Source organism: Myotis myotis, unplaced genomic scaffold, assembly GCF_014108235.1.
Source record: "Myotis myotis isolate mMyoMyo1 unplaced genomic scaffold, mMyoMyo1.p scaffold_m19_p_17, whole genome shotgun sequence".
Taxonomy (NCBI): Eukaryota; Metazoa; Chordata; class Mammalia; order Chiroptera; family Vespertilionidae; genus Myotis; species Myotis myotis.
In genome coordinates this window covers 18,726,641-18,750,725 of record NW_023416321.1, presented here as the reverse complement: position 1 = coordinate 18,750,725, position 24,085 = coordinate 18,726,641, and the positions used below count along the sequence as shown (strand labels likewise).

The 24,085-nt window shown below is 39.8% G+C and overlaps 1 protein-coding gene across 5 annotated transcripts in view; it reads left to right on the top strand.

The window, feature by feature from the left end:
- The window catches only part of DDX42 (DEAD-box helicase 42), a 36,032-nt gene extending 12,077 nt beyond the window's left edge, over positions 1-23,955 (top strand). For 3 of the 5 annotated variants that reach the window (XM_036340015.1, XM_036340014.1, XM_036340016.1), the window contains 15 exons: positions 3,218-3,279; positions 4,647-4,683; positions 5,517-5,666; positions 10,353-10,457; positions 11,828-11,947; positions 13,118-13,294; positions 13,709-13,837; positions 15,027-15,126; positions 15,758-15,805; positions 16,327-16,424; positions 17,326-17,602; positions 18,779-19,005; positions 20,280-20,390; positions 21,768-21,869; positions 22,458-23,955. In XM_036340015.1, the coding sequence (XP_036195908.1) occupies positions 3,218-3,279; positions 4,647-4,683; positions 5,517-5,666; positions 10,353-10,457; positions 11,828-11,947; positions 13,118-13,294; positions 13,709-13,837; positions 15,027-15,126; positions 15,758-15,805; positions 16,327-16,424; positions 17,326-17,602; positions 18,779-19,005; positions 20,280-20,390; positions 21,768-21,869; positions 22,458-23,192 (2,478 nt within the window). In that variant the 3' untranslated portion in view covers positions 23,193-23,955. The remainder of the gene's footprint in view (positions 1-3,217; positions 3,280-4,646; positions 4,684-5,516; positions 5,667-10,352; positions 10,458-11,827; positions 11,948-13,117; positions 13,295-13,708; positions 13,838-15,026; positions 15,127-15,757; positions 15,806-16,326; positions 16,425-17,325; positions 17,603-18,778; positions 19,006-20,279; positions 20,391-21,767; positions 21,870-22,457) is intronic. The other 2 variants (XM_036340017.1, XM_036340018.1) reach the window with 2 other exon arrangements.
- The last annotated feature ends 130 nt before the right edge of the window (positions 23,956-24,085 follow it).

The window sequence follows — 24,085 nt, the reverse complement described above, 5'->3', positions numbered from 1 at the left end:
CAGTTTCTTAACTATACTTCCACTTGCCCTGTAAACCTTGAACGTAGTAGCTCAACATTTTTGTGTGTGTTTTGTTTTAATAGTTCTTGGTATATTCTTAAGCGGAATGAACATCTCATTCAACCTATATTTTATTAAATACATATTTAAGGCAGTTACATTTAAGGAACTTGCTAAAATCACAAATTTTGTATTCTCTACTTTTAATGTTTAGTATTTCTTACTACCAACATTATCACCAACATTCATGACTTCCCTGTAGAAATTGAAACTTCTGGCTACTCCATAAAATTCTTCTTACTAGGCTCTTATGATTTTGCATTTTGTCCTTTTTTTCCCCATCTCTGATTTTTCTTTTTATTTATTTACTTGTTACTAAGAAAAATTTTAAACACGTACAAAAGTATAATAATAAAATGAGCGTCTAACACCAACCAAAACTATTCAGAACATAGATGTGCTTTTGCATCATGGTAGCAAGTTAGTAAATATATTAAATGATTCTCTCTAGAAGTAAAGGCAATAAATGGTTTTTCATGTTTGAGATATCTTTATATATGTATATAACCTTCAGATATGGACATTTCTCAAAGGAGTTTATTTCTCATTATTTCTTGAGATATCCTTAGTGATGAATTAGAAGAAAAATCAGCTCTTTATTTTCTAGGTTTAAATTTAGATTTGATTTTTGGTAGTGCAAGCTGTCATCACCCTTTTTGAGTGGGAGTATCCAAGCATGGCCTAGATTCAGTTGCTTGGCATTTCAAGTAGTTGAAGCAATTTGGAGATTAAATCTTTTTTTTTTTTTTTTAAATATATTTTATTGATTTTTCACAGAGAGGAAGGGAGAGATATAGAGAGTTAGAAACATCGATGGGAGAGAAACATCGATCAGTCGCCTCCTGCACATCTCCCACTGGGGATGTGCCCGTAACCAAGGCACATGCCCTTGACCGGAGTCGAACCTGGGACCTTTCAGTCCGCAGGCCGACGCTCTATCCACTGAGCCAAACCGGTTTTGGCGAGATTAAATCTTTTTGATATGGTATCATTCTGAATATTTTCTGGTGGTGTATCTAAAAGGGTCTTACTGGGTTTAGGACAGAGATTGGATATTGTCTGATCTTGGAGAAAGTGTTGTTGCCAAAGTATACTGATCTTCAGTATAAATTTTTCTATGATTGAACTCAAAATGAGGATTTTATTTTACTTTTTAAAAAATATATATTTTATTGATTTTTTTACAGCGAGGAAGGGAGAGGAATAGAGAGTTAGAAACATCGATGAGAGAGAAACATCAATTAGCTGCCTCCTGCACACCTCCTACTGGGGATGTGCCCGCAACCAAGGCACCATGCCCTTGACCAGAATCGAACCTGGGACCTTTCAGTCCGCAGGCCGACGCTCTATCCACTGAGCCAAACCGGTCAGGGCTTATTTTACTTTTTGAGGTATGATTTTTGTTTTTCTCTTCTCAGTCATGTGAGGATTTATTTTTAGCGAGTGTTTCAAAAAAGGGTTTATGTGGGCTTAACAAATATGTTCTATAAGTGTTTGCCAGCCATTTCTTATGTTACATTATTTATGTCGTCTTCACTTTAATTATAGCCTTAAATGCAGGTGGATCCAAAGTAGATTTACAGTTGTCCGTATGGAAAATAATGCAATAACTAATAATAATACAAGAATAGTCTGTTTCACATACAACTGTAAACCTACTTTTTGCCCCACCCTGTATATCTTACATGTGGCTCAATCCCTTGAAAAATAGATTGTGTATTAAATATATATTTTTTTAAATATATATTTTTTTAAATATATTTTTATTGATTTTTACAGAGAAGAAGGGAGAGGGATAGAGAGTTAGAAACATCGATGAGAGAGAAACATCGATCAGCTGCCTCCTGTACACTCCCTACTGGGTATGTGCCCGCAACCAAGGTACATGCCCTTGACCAGAATCGAACCTGGGACCCTTGAGTCTGCAGGCCAATCCTCCATCCACTGAACCAAACTGGTTGCAGGGGTCCTTAAACTACGGCCTGTGGGCCACATGCAAATACAATTATTGTATTTGTTTCCGTTTTGTTTTTTTACTTCAAAATAAGATATGTGCAGTGTGCATAGGAATTTGTTCATAGTTTCTTTTTAAACTATAGTCCAGCCCTCCAACGGTCTGAGGGACAGTGAACTGGCCCCCTGTTTAAAAAGTTTGAGGACCCCTGGTAGGGCTATAATATTTCTTTTAAAAATAATTTCTCTTTGTCAGGACCACTTGATTAAATAGGATGCCAGATTTTTTACACTGGCATTTTTTAAATGAAAGAAGTCAGAAAAATTCATGTTACTTTATAATAAAAAACTTGTGCAGAACGTGTTTAACTTTGCGAAAATTTAATTTTTCTAACCTTGATATTCACGCATAAAACAAAGAATTAATTTAGATCAGTGATTATAAATTTTATTTGTATAAGAATGTGCCTGTGGAAAATGGGAAAACTACATGCAATTTACTCTATCCACAAGGATTCTGATCTAGGAGGTTTGGAGCAGGGTGTTGAGCCCCACAACTATTGGGGCTCAGTCATTCTTTGTTGTAGTGACTGTTCTGTGCATTGTTGGATGTTTAGCAGCATCTGTGGCCTTTATTCACTAGATATTACTAAAGACCTCTCCTTCACTCCTCCTCTTGCCCCCAAGTTGGATGATCAAAAATGTCTATAGACATCACCAAAAGTCCACTAGGGACAAAATTGTGACCCTTCTAATCAGTGTCAACTTCTAAACTTGGATTGACAGCAACCTTTCCTCAGCCAGATCCAGAAATCTGCATTTTTTACTATCCCCAATGATAATGTGAAGCAAATTTTCTTACGCTGCACCTTGAGAAAGCCTGATTTGCCTAAGTTTAAGGTCTTTTACAGCCACTAATAAGTTCATTAACTTAAAAAAAAAAAAGTGAGCAAGCATTTTTACTAATTTTTCTATGCATGTTATAAATTGCAAGTAAAAGTCATCCACATGATGTATAGCCAAGGTTTTATAACATTTGGGTATTTCTCTGGAAAATTGTCAAAATGTAGTTTGATTGCATCCAAATTCAATTGTCAGAATGCATAGCTAAAAGTATGATGGCATTTGTTTGAATCTAAAAATTCTTTGTAAAGAAATTTCTTTTTTAGTTGCTATGATTGTATACATCCTTTTGTTTCATTAGGATCAGGCAGCAAGAGACATGAAGAGGCTTGAAGAAAAGGACAAGGAAAAGAAAAACGTAAAGTAAGTTGTTTTCTTCTCCCTCACAAAGATTATATAAAAATCAACTATTGCAAAACCTATATCTCTTAAAATTTATAGAGGAAAAAATAAAATACATAGATTCTTGACTTGAAGTTTACCCCTGTATCTTGAATAACATTTCTGCAGATAGTAGAAATGACAAAAGTCTTTAAATTTGCAGTAATTAGCTTTTTTTTTGGTAAAATGGTATTTGATGTTCTGTAGTTTTTGTTCATTATTTGGTTTTGGTTTTAGTAAACTCAAGAATGAGTTACAGTTGGAGTTAAGAGCGCATGATTAATAAAGTTTGGGTTCACTGTTCTGAGTTTTGTTCCATAATTAATAAAAAAACAGGTAATGCCTATAGGGTTGATTATGAGAAGTAATGGTGATTATGCCATTTAAAAACTATGTATATTGTTAATAAATAACAGTCTAATTTTTATTTAAGGAGTTACACCATGCTTTAGCAATGAGTCAGAACTTGAAATACATTATTTTCTGGAAAAATGAGTTTTCCTCTGTCCCTTGCTGAATACACTCCTCTTAAAGTTTTTGCTACCAGACAAAAGTAGGCATGGTTGGACTTTTCCCTCTGCTTGGTAATCAGTGTTTCAGGCCCTCTCCAAGGTTCCTGTGCCATATGGAGGTTCAGCCCTCTCTTTGGTGCTTACTGTGTGTTCATCCTCTTTCAGTAAGCCTCCACTGGCGGTGTAGCTTGCCTTAGGAAGAGTAAGTGCTCTAGATTAGACAGAAATGGTTGATTAGAAAGAGATGGTTGTGGGAACTAAGCAACCACACTTTCTAAAGCTCCTGATAGAGTCAGCAAAGGGACGTTTACCCCTTCTCTAGGTGAACTGCTTAGGAGTTTTAGTCTCAAACTTACCAAGAATTGATTTAATTTTTTTTCTGTCTCTAAGTATTCTATAGCTGAATGCAGTTACTCCAGAGCTAGGGGACATTAAGAAAATTGTGACCTATTTTAGTGTACCAAAAGCAGGATTTTTTTTTTTTTTTAATATAAAATGCTTTTCACAACTGCTTGGTATTTGTTGTATGGGATTGACAAGACTAGGGTCCTTGGGTATATATCTTCAGACGTTTTTTACTCCTTATACCTCGTTAGTAATTGATGTTTCTAGGGGTACCCTAGCACCCCATTCAAAAGAAATGCAAACTGCCACATATAGAGTGAAATTACACATGTATGATGGATGGATAGTTTTCAGTGTGCTTATTGCTGCTTTGTTGTTATTAGTGTTGAGAATTCCTGTGCTGTATGGAGTTCAACACTAATCTGCTATAAGTATGGAGCTGGGTATGTGGAACATTTGCAGGGAAGTTTGTTTCTCCGCTTGTTTTTCCAGGGGTATTCGAGATGACATTGAAGAGGAAGATGACCAAGTGAGTTCCTATGCAGATTTCTATCTTTTATGTTTACCCCAAAGTCTACACGGAGGACAAGCGAGAGCTTGCCTTCACTGAAATGGCCATTCCTGATACTCAGCAGGGAATGTCATTTGACTTGCTCCTTTTCTACATGTGTGACCAGTTGGTAATACAAAGATTAACATGGCCTTCCTCCATGTTGAAGATGGAACTTTTGATCAACTATGACGTCAGAAACAAATAGGAGCTTTATTCAGCTTGATTTTTTACAATCCAACCTAATGTGTATTCTCATAAATCAAGAAGTAGAGTAGTATGGGATCTTCTGAGGCCTCTAGCAACATCCAACCTCTACCTCTTTCTAGGGGTTCTGTTTGTGATTTTTATATTTCAAGATGGAACATTAATGACTGTCCTTTAGTATTTTTTTTCTCATTGGTCAGTTATGGGATGGTGAGAAGGGAACCAAAGTGAGCAGTAGCCCTTTCCAGGTTTATGACCCTTCTAATTAGTGGCACCTTCTAAAATTGGATCGGTAAAGCCACAGCATGTGTTCCCACAGCTCTGGGCAGGGTAGGTAGACACCCCACCCCAGGAACGCTGTGCAACAGACAGATTTGTAAGTCTTCTGTTCAGTTAAATCATTTTGTAGTACTAACTGTCTCACTCATTTCTTCTGATTGTCCCTCCAAGTACTGCTATTGTTAAAGGAATCATTGCTAGTAAAAGTCTTCTTACTTGGTAGGTATTTAAACTGCAATTATCTGGTACGCAGTGTGCACTAATTACAGGAGCAGAAATGTTCCCAGTTGTACTTGGTATGATTATGTTCTTGTGCTTTCCTGCAGGAAGCTTATTTTCGGTACATGGCAGAGAACCCAACTGCTGGTGTGGTTCAAGAGGAAGAGGAAGATAATTTGGAATATGATAGTGATGGAAATCCAATTGCACCTTCCAAAAAAATCATTGATCCTCTTCCTCCCATTGATCATTCAGAGGTATGATGTTTTTTGATGAATCTGATTCTTGTTTCAAGCCAATAGTTTCTTCAGTGTTAAAAATATCTGAGTACTCAATATCTGAGTACTCCTGATTTATACTCCTTATGTCGTAAGAATATTTGTTCTTGGGGATCTTGTCAGCTCTGCCAAGTGGTTGAAACAAAAAGTAACTGAGTGATTGAGGCTTTATAGCCTATGTTGTTCAAGGTACAGCTGAATTGCTTGTTCACATTCGATTATATGTGAAGAATTTTTTTTCAATAAATTGTACTTCTTTTCTAGACCAGTGGTCGCCAACCGGTGGTCTGTGGACCACTGGTGTTCTGTGAGATCACTTACCCATCTTCCTTTCAAAATGGACTGTTAGGCCTGCATTTATTTTATAATTGCTGTAAACCTTTATTTCTCACAGATATGGAGCAGATAAGAGACTGTTCTTTCAAAGGGGTACCAGGAATTACAGGTTCCTTAAATCAGGAAAAGGAAATGAGGATATCCGTATATTCACTTGAAAAAAAATCATATTTCATCGAGGTTAAACATCAGACTAGACCTTTGATACCCTAGTGATTCTAGATCTAGAACAATGGTTCTCAAGTGTGGCCCAAGGATTCCTGGAATGATCTTTTCAGGGATTCTACAGTCAAAGAATTTTCATAATGTTAAGATTTTTGCTTTTTGTTTACTGTGTCAGCATTTGTATCAGTGCTTAAAATCAATGTTAGATAAAACTATTCTAACACCTTAGCATGAATCAACAGTAGTAACTATCCCTGGCCGATTGCTCAGTGGTTAGTGTCAACCCCTGGACCAAAGGGTCGCAGGTTCAATTCCTGTTTGAATGCACATATCACAGTTGCAGGCTCAATCTCCAGCCCCGGTCTCTTTCACGTCAATGTTTCTCTCTTTCCTCCCACTCTTCCCCACCTCACTCCCTTCCACTCTTTCTAAAAAATCAATGGAAAATATATGCTCAGGTGAGAATTTAAAAAGACAGTGATACCAACTGTTCTTGTAGTCAGTATACTCTTTCCTGCTAGACCAGTGGTTCTCAACCTTGGCTGCACATTAGAATCACCTGGGAATCTTTTTAAAATTCTGATTTCTGGGCCTCATCCTCCGGAAATTCGGTTTCTTTGTTACTAATGTTGTGGCCCCACCCCATAACAACGAAACAGAATTTCCAGAGGATGAGGCCCAGAAATCAGGATTTTAAAATGATTCCCAGGTGATTCTTATGTGCAGCCAAGGTTGAGAACCACTGTACTAGACTATCACAGTTTAAAAAAAAAAAAAGCCAGCTTCACTTAAGAATATCTTTGAAACAGCCCAGCTGATGTGGCTCAGTGGTTGCGCATCAACCTATGAACCAGGAGCCCACGGTTCGATTCCCAGTCAGGGCACATGCCTGGGTTGCAGGCGTAAGCCTCAGTGGTGGGCGTGCAGGAGGCAGCCAGTTAATGATTATCTCTTATGATTGATGTTTCTACCTCTCCCCCATCCTTTCTGAAATCAATAAAAATATATATTTTAAAAATAATACCTTTGAAACAGTAGAAATTATTATTTACTAAATCTTGATCTTACGTTACATGTCCTTTTTTCTGTGTCAAACAATGGAAAGTAAGAATAAAGCATTTGCCTTAGCTGGTTTGACTCCGTGGATAGATCATAGTCCTGCGGATTGAAGGGTCCCAGGTTCGATTCCCGTCAAGGGCACATGCCCAGGTTGTAGGCTCATTCCCCAGTAGGGGATGTACAGGAGGCAGCCAATCAATGATTCTGTCTCATCATTGATGTTTCCATCTCTCTCTCCCTCTCCCTTCCTATCTGAAATCAATAAAAATATATTAATAGAATAAAGCATTTAGGTATTGGAGTTGTGAGTTGAACTAGCTATTTTTCTCATGGAATATTGTTTTTACTTGAGAAAATGAATGGCACTTTAAGGAAAACAATTACAAGTGTTTATTGCCAAGGTTAGAAACTTAAACTTTCAAACAAAACTTAGAATTTTGGAAACATATTCATCACAGTGAGCTTGTCAGCTTTCTTATATGTAAAGTCTGTTGTAATGAAATTGATGGTAATAACTGATTTTAAAAATAGGTGTTTATAATGAAATTTTACCATTTGAATCATCTGCATACTACCTCAGTAAACCAGTGTTTTCAAAATGGCCAGTCCATGATGTTATAAAATCATGCATGAATAAAGATTCCCATTCAAAGTGTATACGTTAGATTCATTGGTTATAATGTAACAGAATGTAAAAGTTCATGATATGATTTCAGATTACGCAGTGAAAATAACCTGTAAGAAATGACCTCTTGTCAAGTTTTAGTATAGAATTGAGGAAGAGTAAAAATCCACAACAATCTGCAAAGGCTGTTAATAAATACTTAATTCCCTTTTCCAATCACATATCTCTGAGGAGCCAGATTTTTTCCTGGGCTGAAAGCAACCATTTTCTTTTGTCAGACATTAAAGAGATTTCTAAAAATGTAAAACAATGTTGTCAAAACTTATTTTTATTAAAGCATTTATGTTAAAGTGTAATGGGTTTATTGTAAATTTTTTAAAAATCTATTTTTATTGATTTCAGAGAGGAAGGAAGAGAGAAATATTAGTGATGAGAGAGAATCATTGATCAGCTACCTCCTATACCCCTTACATTAGGTATCAAGTCCACCACCAGGGCAGTTGCCTTGACCAGGAATCGGACTGTCAATGCTCAACCACTGAGCCATGCTGGTCGGGTCGTTGTTATTTTTTAAATGAATTAATAAATTTTTAAAAATTTTTTTAAAAATATATTTTATTGATTTTTCACAGAGAGGAAGAGAGAGAGATAGAAAGTTAGAAACATCGATGAGAGAGAAACATCGATCAGCTGCCTCCTGCACATCTCCCACTGGGGATGTGCCCGCAACCCAAGTACATGCCCTTGACTGGAATCGAACCTGGGACCTTTCAGTCCGCAGGCCAACGCTCTATCCACTGAGCCAAACCGGTTTCGGCAATTTTAAAATTTTTTACTTTAATTTTAACACAGTACATATCAATAGATATAACCCACATATCTAGTTTTGTTAAGTGTAAAGGGTACCTGAAGCTAAAAAGTTTGAGAACCACCGGTCTATTCAGTTTTCTAAATGTTTCCTTTTGCATAAATGCTGTCACATAATGCCTTCGTATTTTACATGTGACAGATGAAACGAAATACTTGAATCTGATCTAGGAAGAACTATCCATGATAAAGAGTGAAAATTCAATAAGGAAAAACATACAAGTACTTGAAATAATCATCTAATAAAAAAATCTTTGACAAAGTGCTCAAACTTCGTCATCCTGGGGTATTCCCAGTTCTTCTTATGTAATGGGTAGTCTGCCAGGAGAGACCAGAAGTAAAGGAAGGATATCCCTTCTACTGAAAAGTAGCTTTCTTCTCATTCTGTTTCTTAATATAAAAATTTACATGTTTATATGTAAAATTTGTGAACAAAAATAAAAATTCTTGCTCATGGAGCTTCCATTCTGATAAAGAGAACTAAAGGAAATGGGTAAAGACTCTATTATGTGCAGCAGCATTGTGGGTCTCATAACAAAAGTTCCTGCCTAAAAGGCAAACTGTAAGGCTTTTTGTTAACAGTGCTATAGAGAGATAATTAGGCTGTGTCCAGAATTAGGAAGTTTTCGACCACCTAGTAAAGATTTAGAAGATTCTCCTTAAGTTTATTGTGGACATACCATGTTGTCAAAAAGAAAATCATTTAACCAAATTCATATGTGGTGGTTTGCTTCGGTTTTGTATTATTAGTACAGTAAGCAGTGAAGAGTAGCAGAAATTACTTCTTCCCTTCTTGGAATTGGAAGTGCTTGGTCATTCCTTTTTTAAAAGTTATGTAAACAGTTCCATGTTTTTAAAAAGAATAGAACTTCCTCTACACACAGATCTGTCCCCAAAGGAAATATTAGAAATATTTTTAAATGCTTAGAGCTAAGTGAGTGAACAGCTTACTCCAAAACATTTAAATGTTATAGGGTGGACTATTTTCTTTTAAAATCTGAAGCCTTTGGCATTGTAAATTCCTTAGTCTTCATCAAAGTTGTTAAAAATCTTTTTTTTATTATTTTTTAAAGTATTACATATGTCCCCTTCCCCCCCTTGACCCCCTCTACTCTGCTTCCACCCTTCACTCCCCTGGAGTGTGGTGTGTGTTTTTTGTGGGTTTTTTTTTTTTTAAATATATTTTTATTGATTTCAGAGAGGAAGGGAGAGGGAGAGAGAAACATCAATGATGAGAATCATTGATCGGCTGCCTCCCGCACACCCCCTCCTGGGGATCGAGCCCACAGTCCAGGTGTGTGCCCTTGACTGGAATTGAACCTGGGACCCTTCAGTCTGCAGGCCAGTGCTCTATTTACTGAGCCAAACCAGCTATTGCTGAAGTGTGCTCTTATGTGTCTCTTTAGAAAGCAGGTTGGTGTTTATATTGAAAATGGGATTAGGGAATGGTACTAGTTGTACTTTGGGGATGTTTGTCATGAATAAGTGAATTCCTTTGTTCTCTGATATGGCTTTACTTGTGTAATATTTGTAAAAGGTTATTTTGCATTAAAGTCAAACTTACAGGATTGACTCTTGAATTCTAGACTAACTTTGAATAATTGGACCTGCAGATTGACTATCCACCATTTGAAAAAAATTTTTACAATGAGCATGAAGAGATAACAAACCTCACCCCACAGCAGCTAATAGATCTCCGGCATAAGCTCAATCTTCGGGTAAGTTCAACCATTAAGCTAGATATTCTTAATCTTGAATTTCTTTTCTAATGGTCTCTGGACTGTCTTTGTTAGAGCAATAATTATATCCCTTGGGCTCATGTGTCTTGTTTTTATTGTATTAGTCTTCCAGCTCTTCGAAGATAGGATTGTATTCTTCTTGCATGTGACACACATGAATGCTAAATGTGTTCAGTCAACTTCGTATGTTGTATGGATCAATATGTCATTGCACTCTTAAAATTAATCAAGTATTTCTCCAACGAATAGTGTTTTGAGAACTGTGTTTGGTGGGCTAGAAATGAATGGTAGGAGTCACCTTCAGGAAGAGAAGACAAGATCAGTAGATGTGATCAATACATAAAGTCAGAATATTTCAAAATTAAGATACACTTGCTTCTCAAATTACATACAGCACAGTTGTGTGTGTGTTTTTCAATTAGAAGAAATTAACACCTTTTAAAAACATGAGTGCACTAATTTCACAGTAATAGTGTAAATTGCCCACCCAAAAAGTTTAGGTTATACATTGGCCATGTTGTTTAGGGTGCTGCTAGATGTTAGTAAAGTGAAACACACAGGTAATACGGTGATATCTACTCTGGTGTGGACAGCTTTTTGGCCTATGCCTTACCAGTTGTTATGTGATATTTGAACTTCTGTTTTCTGACAGTGTATATATGTGTGTCTATTTGCCAAAAGTACCCCCCCCCCCAAAAAAAAAAAATATCTTTTACGCAAAATCCTGATTAGAAATAGATAGCATCACCAGAGGAAGCACTGAGAGGTTATCACTGTTGGAATCAACATGGAAACTATAAGCTTTGTTCTTTACCTGGGTACAGTGTAGTGCTTGACAGTGTCTGGACCATCACTAAGTGGAGAATTAACTCCTCAAGCATGACTAAACATGGAGATGGCAGGTATCTTTGTAACCAGTGGGTTACAAAGGCATACCATATCTAGAGCTCATTTGCACTCTTTATTTTATTTTAAGAGCAACTTTTATTTTTTTCTACCATCTGGCTAATAGTTATGCAAAATGGTAAAAAATAAAATGACATTTTTCAATGAATTGAACAATGATTTTTTAATTTCTTACAGAAGATTAATTTTTATTAAAGAGATATCTAGGCACTTAATCATTTTAAATCATGACATTTATCTCAGGAATATTTATCCTGGAGTCTTTTATATAAGGTTTTAGATCTGTTATTTTCTTACCTTTTTAACAGCATTGCTTTTGGCTACAGGCGTACATTTTCACATTATATTCAAGCTAAATGCTAGGTTCAGGTAAATATTGTTGAACTTCCAGTGCTATTGATTTTGAAGTACAAATCATTCCTGGGAGTTGTCTTTACCTCTAGGTCTCTGGTGCTGCACCTCCTAGACCAGGAAGCAGTTTTGCTCATTTCGGGTTTGATGAACAACTTATGCACCAGATTCGGAAATCTGAATACACACAGCCCACTCCAATACAGTGCCAGGTAAGTAAAGCATACTGATAGGAAAATGAAGTAGAATGATAGTCAGTGACTGTGTTTATTTTACAAACAAGTCAAATCAATAAAACACTAGTTAGTGCAGCCCTGGCCAGTGTGGCTCAAATTGGTTGGAGCATCGTCCTGTACATCAAAAGGTGGCAAGTTTGATTCCCCATCAGGGCACATACTCAGGTTGTGGGTTCAATTCCTGATGTTTCTCCCTCTCCCTCTCACCCTCTCTCCCACTCCGTCTCCCTCTCCCTAAAATCAATTTAAAAAACAAAACACACTGATTAGTACAGAACTGTATTGACATGGGTAGAATGTATCCATATATTCCCTCTGTAGCTTCGTCTTCGACCTTTGCCCTAAATAAGGGGAGAGGAGGGAAGACGTACATGAAATAAAGAGTCTAATAAAAAAGGTTATGTGTGGCCCGGTCAGAGATTTCTGGTTGAGTGTCATTCTGTGAACCAAAAGGTTGCCAGTTCAATTCCCCGTCAGAACACATACCCAGGTTGCGGGTTCGATCCCTCTTCCTCCTCCCCCCATCAAGGTCAGGGTGTGTACAGAAGGCAACTGATCGGTGTTTTTCTCTCACATCGATATTTTTATGTGTGCCCCCCCCCCCTCCAGTCATGTCCTCGGTTGAGGATAAAATAAAAAATAAAGATTTCTGTGGACAAATTTAGTACTCGTCAGTGACTAGGATCCCTTTGGCTGTGACCTGAAAATTCTCATTGTAACTGAAAGTAGTACCTTCTTTTTCACATTTATATACCAGATTCATTCCTACACCAAAATTGAGAATTTTATGTATGTGGATGGGGCAGTCTGTACCTTCTTAAGGGGACAAGATCTTAAAAATTTTAGTAACATACTTATAAATTACAATTTTTTTATTTCTATATTTTAAGCAGAATGAAGTCATTCATATTTTGTAAGTGGTGGCTGATCCATATGAAGAGAATGATAAATATTTCTTCCAAATCAAGAAGTTTAGGGGAATGCCATGTATTTTTTGTTATTCCATAGTTGGCATGCATAGCCCAGGATAATTTTGTTCCAGTGAAAATGCATGTCATTAATAGTCATTTACTCCTTCCCCAGAATTTCCTTCAAAACATCTTCACAATAGAAGGTTGAAAGTGGATATATTTTGTTTTTCTCTAGGGTGTGCCTGTGGCATTAAGTGGAAGAGACATGATTGGTATTGCCAAAACAGGCAGTGGAAAAACTGCTGCCTTTATCTGGCCCATGCTGATTCATATAATGGACCAGAAGGAACTGGAACCAGGTGATGGACCAATTGCAGTGATTGTGTGTCCTACGAGGGAGCTTTGCCAGCAGGTATGTGCTTTGTATGGAATGCCTCCTTGCAAATGTGAACTAGCAAGGGACCAACCAGTTAAGTGGGTAGAATTACAGGAAACTTCTTTTTCAATTGTGATAAAATACACATCAAATTTCCCATTTTAACCATTTGTAAATGTGCAATTCAGTGGCATTAAATACATTTACATTGAGCTACCAGGAAACTTTTGGATAATATTGTTATATACTTTCTATATGACCAAATACATACTTTCCTTTGAAAAACTACTCTTTTAAGACTTTTTAAAAGGCTATGAGAATTGTTTAAGTATTTTCTAGCACTTTATTTTCTGACATTTATTCTGAGTGTGTTCTATAACTCCCTTTTTTGTTGTGACAAAGGTTTTTGTCAGAGTTTGTTAATGTGTCATTATGTCCACAACTTTTTAGATCCATGCAGAATGTAAGCGGTTTGGAAAAGCATATAATCTTCGATCAGTGGCCGTGTATGGAGGAGGAAGCATGTGGGAGCAGGCCAAGGCCCTTCAGGAAGGGGCAGAGATTGTTGTGTGTACCCCAGTAAGTATGTCTTGGATTTAATGGCTTCTCGGCCTCTCTTTGTATGGAAAAGTGGTTAGTTATTAGAGGGAATTCCCCCTAAAATGTGTTAGAGCATGGTAGAGAATACTCTGATGAGTCACAGCCTATGGCCATGGTTGGCAAACTGCGGCTCGCAAGCCACATGCGGCTCTTTGGCCCCTTGAGTGTGGCTCTTCCACAAAATACCACGTGCGGGCACGCGTACAGTGCGATTGAAACTTCGTGGCCCATGCACAGAAGTCGGTTTTCGGCCTGGGCGAGTCTATTTTGAAGAAGTACTGTTCATATTTGGCTCTGTTGACTAATGAGCTTGCCGACCACTGGCCCATGGCATTGGTTTAATTTTGATTAATTGACTAAAATAGCAGTCCATTAAGATTCTCTGATCTATATATTAACGAGAGGCCTGGTGCACTTGCCGGGGCGGGGAGGGGGGGGCGGGGGAGTGGGTGTCCTTCAGCCTGACCTGCACCCAGGAGCCCTTGGGGGATGTCCAACTGATACAGGGGAGGGGAGTGGGCCTAAGCTTCAATCTGGCCTCCCTCTGCGGGAGGTGACCCACAGGTCGATCGGGGAACGGCTCCAGCCAGTGAGTGGCAGCCCCTCCGCTCCCCCCCCCCCCCCATTACCGTCCCCTCCCTCTGCCTGCTGGCACCTGCCTTGTCTGGCCTGGTGCCACCTGCTCACCAGCCCCGCCCCCTGCCAACTGGTCATTCCGTCATTCAGACCATTTGCATATTATTAGGCTTTTATTATATAGGATAGCTACAAATTCCCCTTTATTTAAAATAAGTTTTCTTATGTTCTCCTAGAAAATGGATGAGGTCACTGAGAGCATCAAGAATCAGAAAGGCATTCAAAGTATAGTCAGGCTGTCTAGAAGAGTAGTCTAAACATTAAAGCCCATCAGTAAGGTTTTAAATTAGGTCATTTCAGAATGCCTCACAAAAAGTGTTCTGGCCATTTTCCCACAATTTAAATCACAATGTAAAGGAAGAATCTAATGGAGTTTTCAAAATTTCTGGGGTTTTTTAGGCTTTGTCAGGGCTGTCGGACCAGGGTCTGTTATAGTCTAAGACATATTAATACTTTTGCCAGGAACGCAGCTCTAGAAAGTTGTTGTAAATGCCTTTAATTATATTTACTATTCATTTTCTGGGTCTCATAGGGTCGACTGATTGATCATGTGAAGAAGAAAGCTACCAATCTTCAGAGAGTCTCTTACCTTGTATTTGATGAAGCAGATCGAATGTTTGACATGGGATTTGGTATGCTCTGAATACCAGTTTCTTCTGTCCCTGATCTCATGATACTAATTTTTCCCATGTCTGGACTTAGCAATTTTTTTTTTTTTTCTGTGAGAGAAGCTAAAAATATTCCTGGGGAGGGTTAGATTGTAGAGCTACAGCTAAAATATTAACTATTTTTAGGAGTTCCCTCAGGAGAAGTATGTTAGGTGTGATTGGGTTGAGGACAATTGAAAATGCCTTTGTATGTAGGGGGAATATTGGTTTTATGTTTTATTTTTATTCATATGCCTTTGATTGTGGATGTCAAGGTCTGTGTTCTTAGTTGGGTGGATGTCATGTCATTCAAGGCCCTTTGCTTTCCTGTCCTCCTTCACTTAACCTGGTTGTGTAAAAATTCTAGCTGTCTTCATTGATTGAAACACTACTGGACCTACCCCAACTGGGTGGAGGACAAAATGTTTTCTGCGTTTCATACTGAATGATAGATCTAGGAGTTTCAAAGTTTCCTTATTTCTCCCCCCCCCCCCCACCCGCCCCCACCCTTAATTCTTACAACCTTTCATATGAAGATTTTTACTAAAATGACTTTTCCAGGCATCCCAAACTGTATTGCAGAGTTATAATAATTGTACTGTTCTACTTCTTCCAGAGTACCAGGTGCGGTCGATAGCCAGTCATGTCCGTCCTGACAGACAAAGTATGTATGAAGCAGTTCATTAAGCCACATTTGTACTCAGAATAAGCTCCTCTATTTATTTTATAAGCACTCAGTTGTGGCAGCAAAAGTGATCATGTGTGTGTCCTGGTGAGAACTATAAAGGGTGAGATAGTGACAGTTTATCTGAGCTGCACAGGACCTTAGAGGTCATCGGTTATAATTCACTCATTTTTATAGATGAAAATACTAAGGCTGAGAATTGAGTGACTTGCTCCAATATATACAGTTTTATTGGGTAGAGGCAACGCACAGTGCAGATATGATTTCTGACAACCCTGTCTTAACAGAAAATGTATAAAAATAGAGTACGATCAAGCCTTTTTTCCTTAGTAAATCAGTTTTTTTGGTTTGCTTTTGTTTTAACTAAAGTTAAAGTTCAGGTAGGCTTATTTTTTAAAAACTGAATATTTTTTAAAAACTATTTTGAATGTCAGTAGGAAGCTTAATGGTTATTCAAAAAAGAAGTCATACTCTTTAACAAAATTTAATTTACCTTTTAGCTCTCTTATTCAGTGCAACTTTTCGGAAAAAGATTGAAAAACTGGCCAGAGACATCCTGATCGACCCTATTCGAGTGGTGCAGGGAGATATTGGAGAGGTAACCTTAGCAGGGCTGGATGGGACTTCAGTGATTATGGAGACATGGAATGAATTTCTTAACTACTGAGAGGAAAAATATGTATTTATGGATGAGGCAGCATGTTTCAAACTTGATTTAAAGTTAAATATCCAAAGAGAAGGGACGCCCTGTTGGTTAGAGTGTGGTCTCTATATACCAAGGTTGTGGGTTTGATCCCCGCCAGGGCCCATACAAGAATCAACCAATGGATCCATAAATAAATGCATCCATTTTTTAAAAAAAATATTTGTGGGGAAAAAAGAAACAAGCTTTGCCTAGAACACTACCACTCAGGATAGAACTGACATTTAAAATGATGGAGGGAGGAGACCTGCACAGCATGGAGTGGGGGACTTGAATGGCCTGGTGAAAATGAGTTAAGGGTTTTTTCCTTACCTGTATAGATGCGCTGTGTGGAAAATTTCTCTTGAATTGTGATTTGGAATTGAGTTAAGGCTGCCTTGAGAATTCCTTAAGTTGCTTGCCATGTTTATTAAAGTTCTGTGCAGTTAGCATTTTGACAGTGTCCATTCTTCACTTTTGAGTGCCTTCTGTGTGTGTGGATGAATTCTAGGAACAGTGAGTGGGAGGGGCAGAAAAGGAGCTTAATTTATTAAGAATAATCTGAGTAGTGGGCATATAAAAAATATTGCGGTTAGCAGATTAGTTGGTACACGTACGCATTAGGGGAGATAGAGAGCACAGTGATTTGAGAAAGGGACCTAAGTTTCAAGTGCACTTGACTTGCTGAAGGAAGGCCCAGGAGAAGAGAGATTGTTTACGGTTCTGCTAGATGCAGGTAGAAAATGTGATGTCTGGTCCTTGTTCAGGTGCCCTGTGGCACAAATGTCACAATCCTGTTTCATTTCTTCCTTTTCAGGCAAATGAAGATGTGACACAGATTGTGGAAATTCTCCATTCTGGGCCTAGTAAATGGAACTGGCTTACCCGGCGTCTGGTCGAGTTTACCTCTTCTGGGAGTGTCCTCCTGTTTGTTACTAAAAAAGCCAATGCTGAGGAGCTGGCCAATAACCTTAAACAGGAGGATCATAATCTTGGGCTGCTTCATGGGGACATGGATCAGAGTGAAAGAAACAAGGTCATTTCAGACTTTAAGAAAAAGGACATTCCCATCCTGGTGGCCACCGATGTTGCAGGTAGGATATGAACTTCCCCAATAACCTTAGGTGTCTGTGCTGTAAGGATGCTCCGTCTTGCTATACAAGACCTATAATACCTGATCAAGCTGATTGAGGGTGCTCTGCTGGCCTGGCTGGCCATACCCCATGGAGCAATTTAGAGTACACTGAGCATAACCAGAAAGAGGTTAATTTCTCAGCCTCAAGGCATATTTGAAGCTGATTTTAATTTTTTATATATTCCTGGTGCAAGAGAGGCAATGGCAGGTTATGATGGCAGATGTTATATACCTTACAGTAGGTGGCCCTGCATCATAGACTCTATAGTAGTGGCATTTGTTCTAGAAGGGTAACTTGTATCTCAGCTCAGCAAACTATGCACTTTGCCTAGATAAGAATGGAATTTGGGCCTGGCTGCAGTGGCTCAGCGGTTGAGGGTCAACCTATGAACCTGGAGGTCACAGTTTGATTCCCAGTCAGGGTATATGCCTGGGTTGCAGGCTTGATCCCCAGTAGGAGGCAGCCAATCAGTGATTCTCTTCATTGATGTTTCTATCTCCATCTCCCTTCCTCTCTGAAATCAATAATATATATGTAATATATATATGTGAAAGAATGGAACCTGAGTTCTTAGAGATTTAGCATTTGGGGTTACTTTGCTTTTTTGTTGCTTTTTTTAAAATATATTTTTATTGATTTCAGAGAGGAAGGGAGAAAGAGAGAGAGAGAGAGAGAGAGAGAGAGAGAAACATCAATGATGAGCCTTGACTGGTTTGGCTCAGTGGGTAGAGCGCTGGCCTGCAGACTGAAGGATCCCAGGTTCAACTCCAATCAGGGGCATGTACCTTGGTTGTGGGCACATCCCCAGTAGGGGGTGTGCTGGAGGCAGCTGATGTTTCCCTCTCATCAATGTTTCTCTCGATCCCTCTCTCTCCCTCTCTGTAAAAAATCAATAAAATATATTTTAAAAAAGAAACATCAGTGATGAGAGAGAATCATTGATCAGCTGCCTCCTACACGCCCCCTACTAGGAATCGAGCCCACAACCAGGCATGTGCCCTTGACCGGAATCGAACCTGGGACCCTTCAGCCCGCAGGCCGGTTCTCTATCCACTAAGCCAGACCAGCTAGAGAGGGGTTACTTTGGTTTTTGACTCCTGATGAAGAATAAAAGAATTTGGTTTATTATTTCAGCCCGTGGTCTGGACATTCCTTCAATTAAGACTGTCATTAACTATGATGTGGCTCGAGACATTGATACCCATACTCATAGAATTGGCCGCACAGGACGAGCGGGTGAGAAGGGTGTGGCCTATACCTTGCTAACCCCCAAGGACAGCAATTTTGCTGGTGATCTTGTCCGGAACTTGGAAGGAGCCAATCAACATGTTTCCAAGGAACTCCTAGATCTGGCGATGCAGGTGAGGGGCTGGGCACACTTCAGGTTGCTCCAAGTTGTAATACTAAACTAGGTTACCAAATTCCAACAAGCCTGAGGCAGATAACCTAGAAACATGTCAAGAAAGGAGGGGGAGTGGAGGGAATAGTGCTTAGAGGTACTGATCAGTTTTGTAGGGCATTAAAATTCATCTGGTTATCTTCTCATCCTTTCCTTTCAGCAGCATCTATGTAAGTGTAATTTCAAAGATGGCTTCTATTCCTCCCAAACAGTCTTCTCTTTTGGGGGCTAAAAATGTGTGACGTCTTAAAAAATTATGTGTTTAACTATTCCTCATAGACTTAGATTTCAGATTTTAGACCACACTGATTGCCAGTCCAAAATTGAGTGAGCCATTCTACCGAATTAAATCTTAAGTCGTGTTAATACATGCAATCCCCAAATTACAAATGTGTTCAGAGTACACATTCTGATATCAGAGACTTACGTGTTTTTCAGATAGGCCAGCCTACAGCACTGTTACCCATAATGCGGTTGTCATGTGGTCCTGAGAGTAAAGGACCTGTGAGAGTAGTTTCCTTCCCTTTCCTGGGTGTAGAGAGCCAATTCTAAACTGAAAGTTTGAACAAGATACATCTCTTTTTGTGCCTCAGGCTTCCTGTGCTCTCATACTGTCAGCTTCTCATCACCTTTGCCAAGCTTGCCCTGCCTCTCAAGAACTTTGGCATGTGTGATTGTCAGTCAAAGCTCTAACCTCCCCCAGAGGTGTTTGCATTCTGAAGAGAATGTGAATAAATCTGATTAGTAGTATTCTGGCAGTGATCTAGTTCAGTGAAAACTTTTACGCTCTGTGGGTAAAATTTTATTTTTATTTATGTGACTACCAGTCCTGGGCCTAGAGTCGATTCTAATAAACCTCACTTCACATAGTTTTTCCTCTACTTCTGAACCCAGTAATTCTTTAAAAGCTCTGAGTTTTTATGTCCAGTGGTTTGTATAGGTAAATTGCAAACTAGAAAACAAATTCACTTTCCTCAAGGAAGTTAGAAGTGGCCAGCGTAACTAATCACTTCCCTTGGAGGCCTGGGGGAAGGAGCAATAAAGGAAGCCTTAGATAAAGATCTAAGCCGCCTGAGAGATTGGTGGATTGAACTACCTAAAGGAAGGGAATCTGTGGTTCTTGGCTAAAGATGAAGCAAGAAGCTCTTCCCTCCCACTTAGTTTCCTCTTCGATCTGATCCTTTCTCTGGCCCCTTCTCTCTACCCTGGCTTAACCTTGAATTGTGTTCAATGCAGAATGCCTGGTTTCGGAAGTCCCGCTTCAAAGGAGGGAAAGGCAAAAAGCTGAACATTGGTGGAGGAGGCCTGGGCTACAGGGAGCGGCCTGGGCTAGGCTCTGAGAACACGGTGAGTCCGTACTACAGTAGTGCCCTGAAGGCTGGTCCTGAGTCCTGAGTAATGTAGGACTATTCTCCTCTACCTGAGAAAACCTCAGTGAGTTCGGAATTCTGTCTAGAAGGAAGCTTGTGTTCAATTTGCTGGCTTACCTCTACATTAATGCTTGTTCTTAGTGTTGTGACTTCTATTGAAGAAGCACCTTGATGTGCTCAGGAAGTCAGTCTAGATTAGCAGTGGTTCCTGGACTAGCAGTAAATGTAGACTTATGCCCCCCGCAGACCTGGTGAATCAGAAACTCTGGACATGGGACTCCACAGTCTGTTTTCCCAGCACTCGCCTCGATAGAGCCTGCTGCTAGACATGCCACAGGGTCACTGTGTAGATTCTAGTTGTATCTTGTAACTAAACTCAGGAGTGATTTCTACATTCTCTGGGAAATTTCATCAGAGAGAGGAGAGGGAGAGCTTTTCTCACAAATCAGGTAACAAAAGCTCTCCCTGACTTGCTATCTTAACTGCCTGTTTCCTGTTACTCTGATTCCTAAGCCAAGTCTACATTTCTGGATCATTATAGTTAGCTTGGTATCCTTGATAAATAATCTGTTCCCACATTATAGTATTGAACACTTACTATATGCCAGGTCCATTCCAAGCAGGCATGCATATTAACTCAGTCTTCTCAGCCACTCAGTAAGAGTGAGTACAGATAAGAAAACTGAGGCACTCAGGGTTACACACTGGTAAGTGACAAAGCTAAGGTTCAGACTCAAGGGTCTGGATTCAAAGTATGTGCATACTGCCATGTTGCCTTTCCATCTTTAATATAATCTATACATATAAAAGTCTAAGCGACCTTTACGACCAGATGACTGGCTGGTAGCTATGGTGTGCACTGACCACCAGGGGGCAGATGCTCAGTGCAGGAGCTGCCCTCTGGTGGTCATTGCGCTCCTACAGCCAATTTCCCACTGCCAGCCAGCCTCCAGTGATCCCTACCCCAGCCGGCCCAATCAGCCTTGATTGGCCCTGATCGATGGCCAGGCCGAGGGACCCCACTGTGCATGAATTTGTGCACCAGGCCTCTAGTTTTTACATAATTACATAAACATGTTCATGTTTGTGTATAAATAATGCCACATAATCAGCTTTGGGCATAATCTGATCTCATTTCTCATTATTTATGATTAATTTCCAGAAATAGAAATACTGGGTTGAAAGGCATAGTGTTTCTAAATTATTCATCATTACCACACCTTTTCTCACAAAACATAACTTCCTAAAAAAAAATCCTGTTCCCTTTCCCACTCGTTTTCAGTATGTTGAGGCCTAGTCTATAGCAGGGGCTCTCCTACTTTGCATCCATTCTTACAGTGTGCTTATTTTTTAGGACCGAGGAAATAACAACAATGTAATGAGCAACTATGAGGCCTACAAGCCCTCCACAGGAGCCATGGGAGATCGGCTGACGGCAATGAAAGCGGCTTTCCAGGTATGAGATCAGCATTTAGTTAAAAGAGCTACAGCAGTAATTCTTGGGCAATGACAAGGGGGCCTAGCCTTGAGATGTAGCTGGGCTTGTGCACTTGATACTGGATTTCTCTCACTGCTTTCCATTTTGAACATAAACTGTAGCTAATCTAGAGATGCAGGTGTAGAGGCTACAGAAACCCCTCTTGCTGTCGTCTACCTCAGGCACACTGAGCCCAGGACTGTGGCACTGCAGCAGGATTGCCGTTCCCTTCTGCCTCACCAACCTACTGAGTTTCCTCCTCAAAGGCTACTGCTATCTGGTTGACAGTAATATTTTAGCTAAGACAAATTTGATTCTGTATCTAGGGAACTCTTCTACCTTTACCCCTCCAGTTAGCTGGCCTTAATTTACATATTTTATCCATCTCCAGATTAATATGCACAGAAGCCACAGGATTGTGGGGCTGTCAGGATGCTAAAATCACAGGGCCAAGACAGTATGGATACTCTCGTGTGTGTGAACACCCTAGTTCCTGTATATCATTGCCAAGCTTATAAGTTTCTTGAACTCACCATCATAACTATTTTCGTTCTTTTTCTCTCTTAGTCACAGTACAAGAGTCACTTTGTTGCCGCCAGCTTAAGCAACCAGAAAGCTGGAAGTTCTGCTGCTGGGGCAAGTGGATGGACAAGTGCAGGGAGCTTGAATTCTGTACCATCTAATTCAGCCCAGCAGGGTCTTAACAGTCCTGATAGCCCCGTTGCTAGTGCCACCAAGGGCATCTCAGGCTTTGGCAATACTGGGAACCTCAGCAGTGCCCCGGTGACCTACCCCACTGCTGGAGCCCAGGGAGTCAACAACACAGCTTCAGGGAATAACAGCCGAGAAGGGATTGGGGGTAGCAATGGGAAGAGAGAGAGATATACTGAGAACCGGGGTGGCAGCCGTCACAGCCATGGAGAGAGTGGCAGTGGCAATCGGCATGGTGATAGCCCACGTCATGGAGACGGTGGTCGCCATGGAGATGGATACCGCTATCCAGAAAGCAGCAGCCGTCATACTGATAGCCATCGTCATGGGGAGAACAGGCATGGAGGAGGTGGAGGCCGACATGGAGAGAGCCGAGGTGCAAATGATGGCCGAGGTGCAAATGATGGCCGGGGTGCAAATGATGGCCGGAATGGTGAAAGCAGGAAAGAAGGTTGTAATCGTGAGAGCAAGATGGACCCCAAGGTGGATAGCAGTAAGATGGATAAGATGGACGGCAAGACAGATAAGACAGCTGATGGTTTTGCTGTCCCTGAGCCACCCAAGCGCAAGAAAAGTCGATGGGACAGTTAGATGGTATGTGCTGAAGTGTGAAATCCTTTGTTATTTTTAGAAAGATTTTTGGTAATTAGGTGTCTCAGGGCTGGGTTGGGTGGGGCCCAAGGTGTAAGGACCCCCTTCCCTTAGTGGGTAGCTGGCCCTTGGAGACATTACCCCTTCATCTGGATCGTTTTTTGGATTATTTTGGGGGGCTGCTTTGATCATAAGCAGTGAGAACTGGGAAGCTTCTTTTGGCTCTGGGTTTGTTGTAAGGGCCTTATAGGATATAAAACTCTAGGTTTATATCATGTAGTGTGTATTTTTTACTGTCAGCTTATAAACATCTATAAGTAAAAATCTTTTTCTTAGCCATGTGCCCAGGCAGTCCCTTTTAGGAGTTGGCTTCTGCAAAGCCAGTCCTTTGAGGTGTTAGGGATGTTTGGGAAGCACTTTGGTGCTTCCATACATTTGCAGGGAAGGGAGGTATCTGATTCTAAGTGGAGTTGATGCTCAGGTTTGTATCCAGCCCTGAGACAGGAAGAAGCAGCCTGTAGTAGAAGCCCAGAGCCACTACTATTAAAAGGTGAAAGATGATCCTAAAAACAGGATTGCTCCAGGTCTGAAGTGTTGCTAAATTTAAAACCCCAACAGCTTTTAACTGTCTTCCCCTATTTCATTGTGTGTTGTTTTTTTTTTAACTTGCCACAATGGTAGAAAAATCTTTTGCTGAGATGATTTTGATGATTTTTGTTCTATGTTGTTTATAAAGGAAATATACATAATTCAAATTTTGTGACTTTGTGAAGGTTTCTTTAAGATGTGCATTCTTTTCTGCTTGCTCTAGTAAATGTTTTACTACTGGGACCTGTGGATTGTCTGTCATTTCTACCTCAGGAGTCAGAACATGCTAAATAGGATTTAGAACA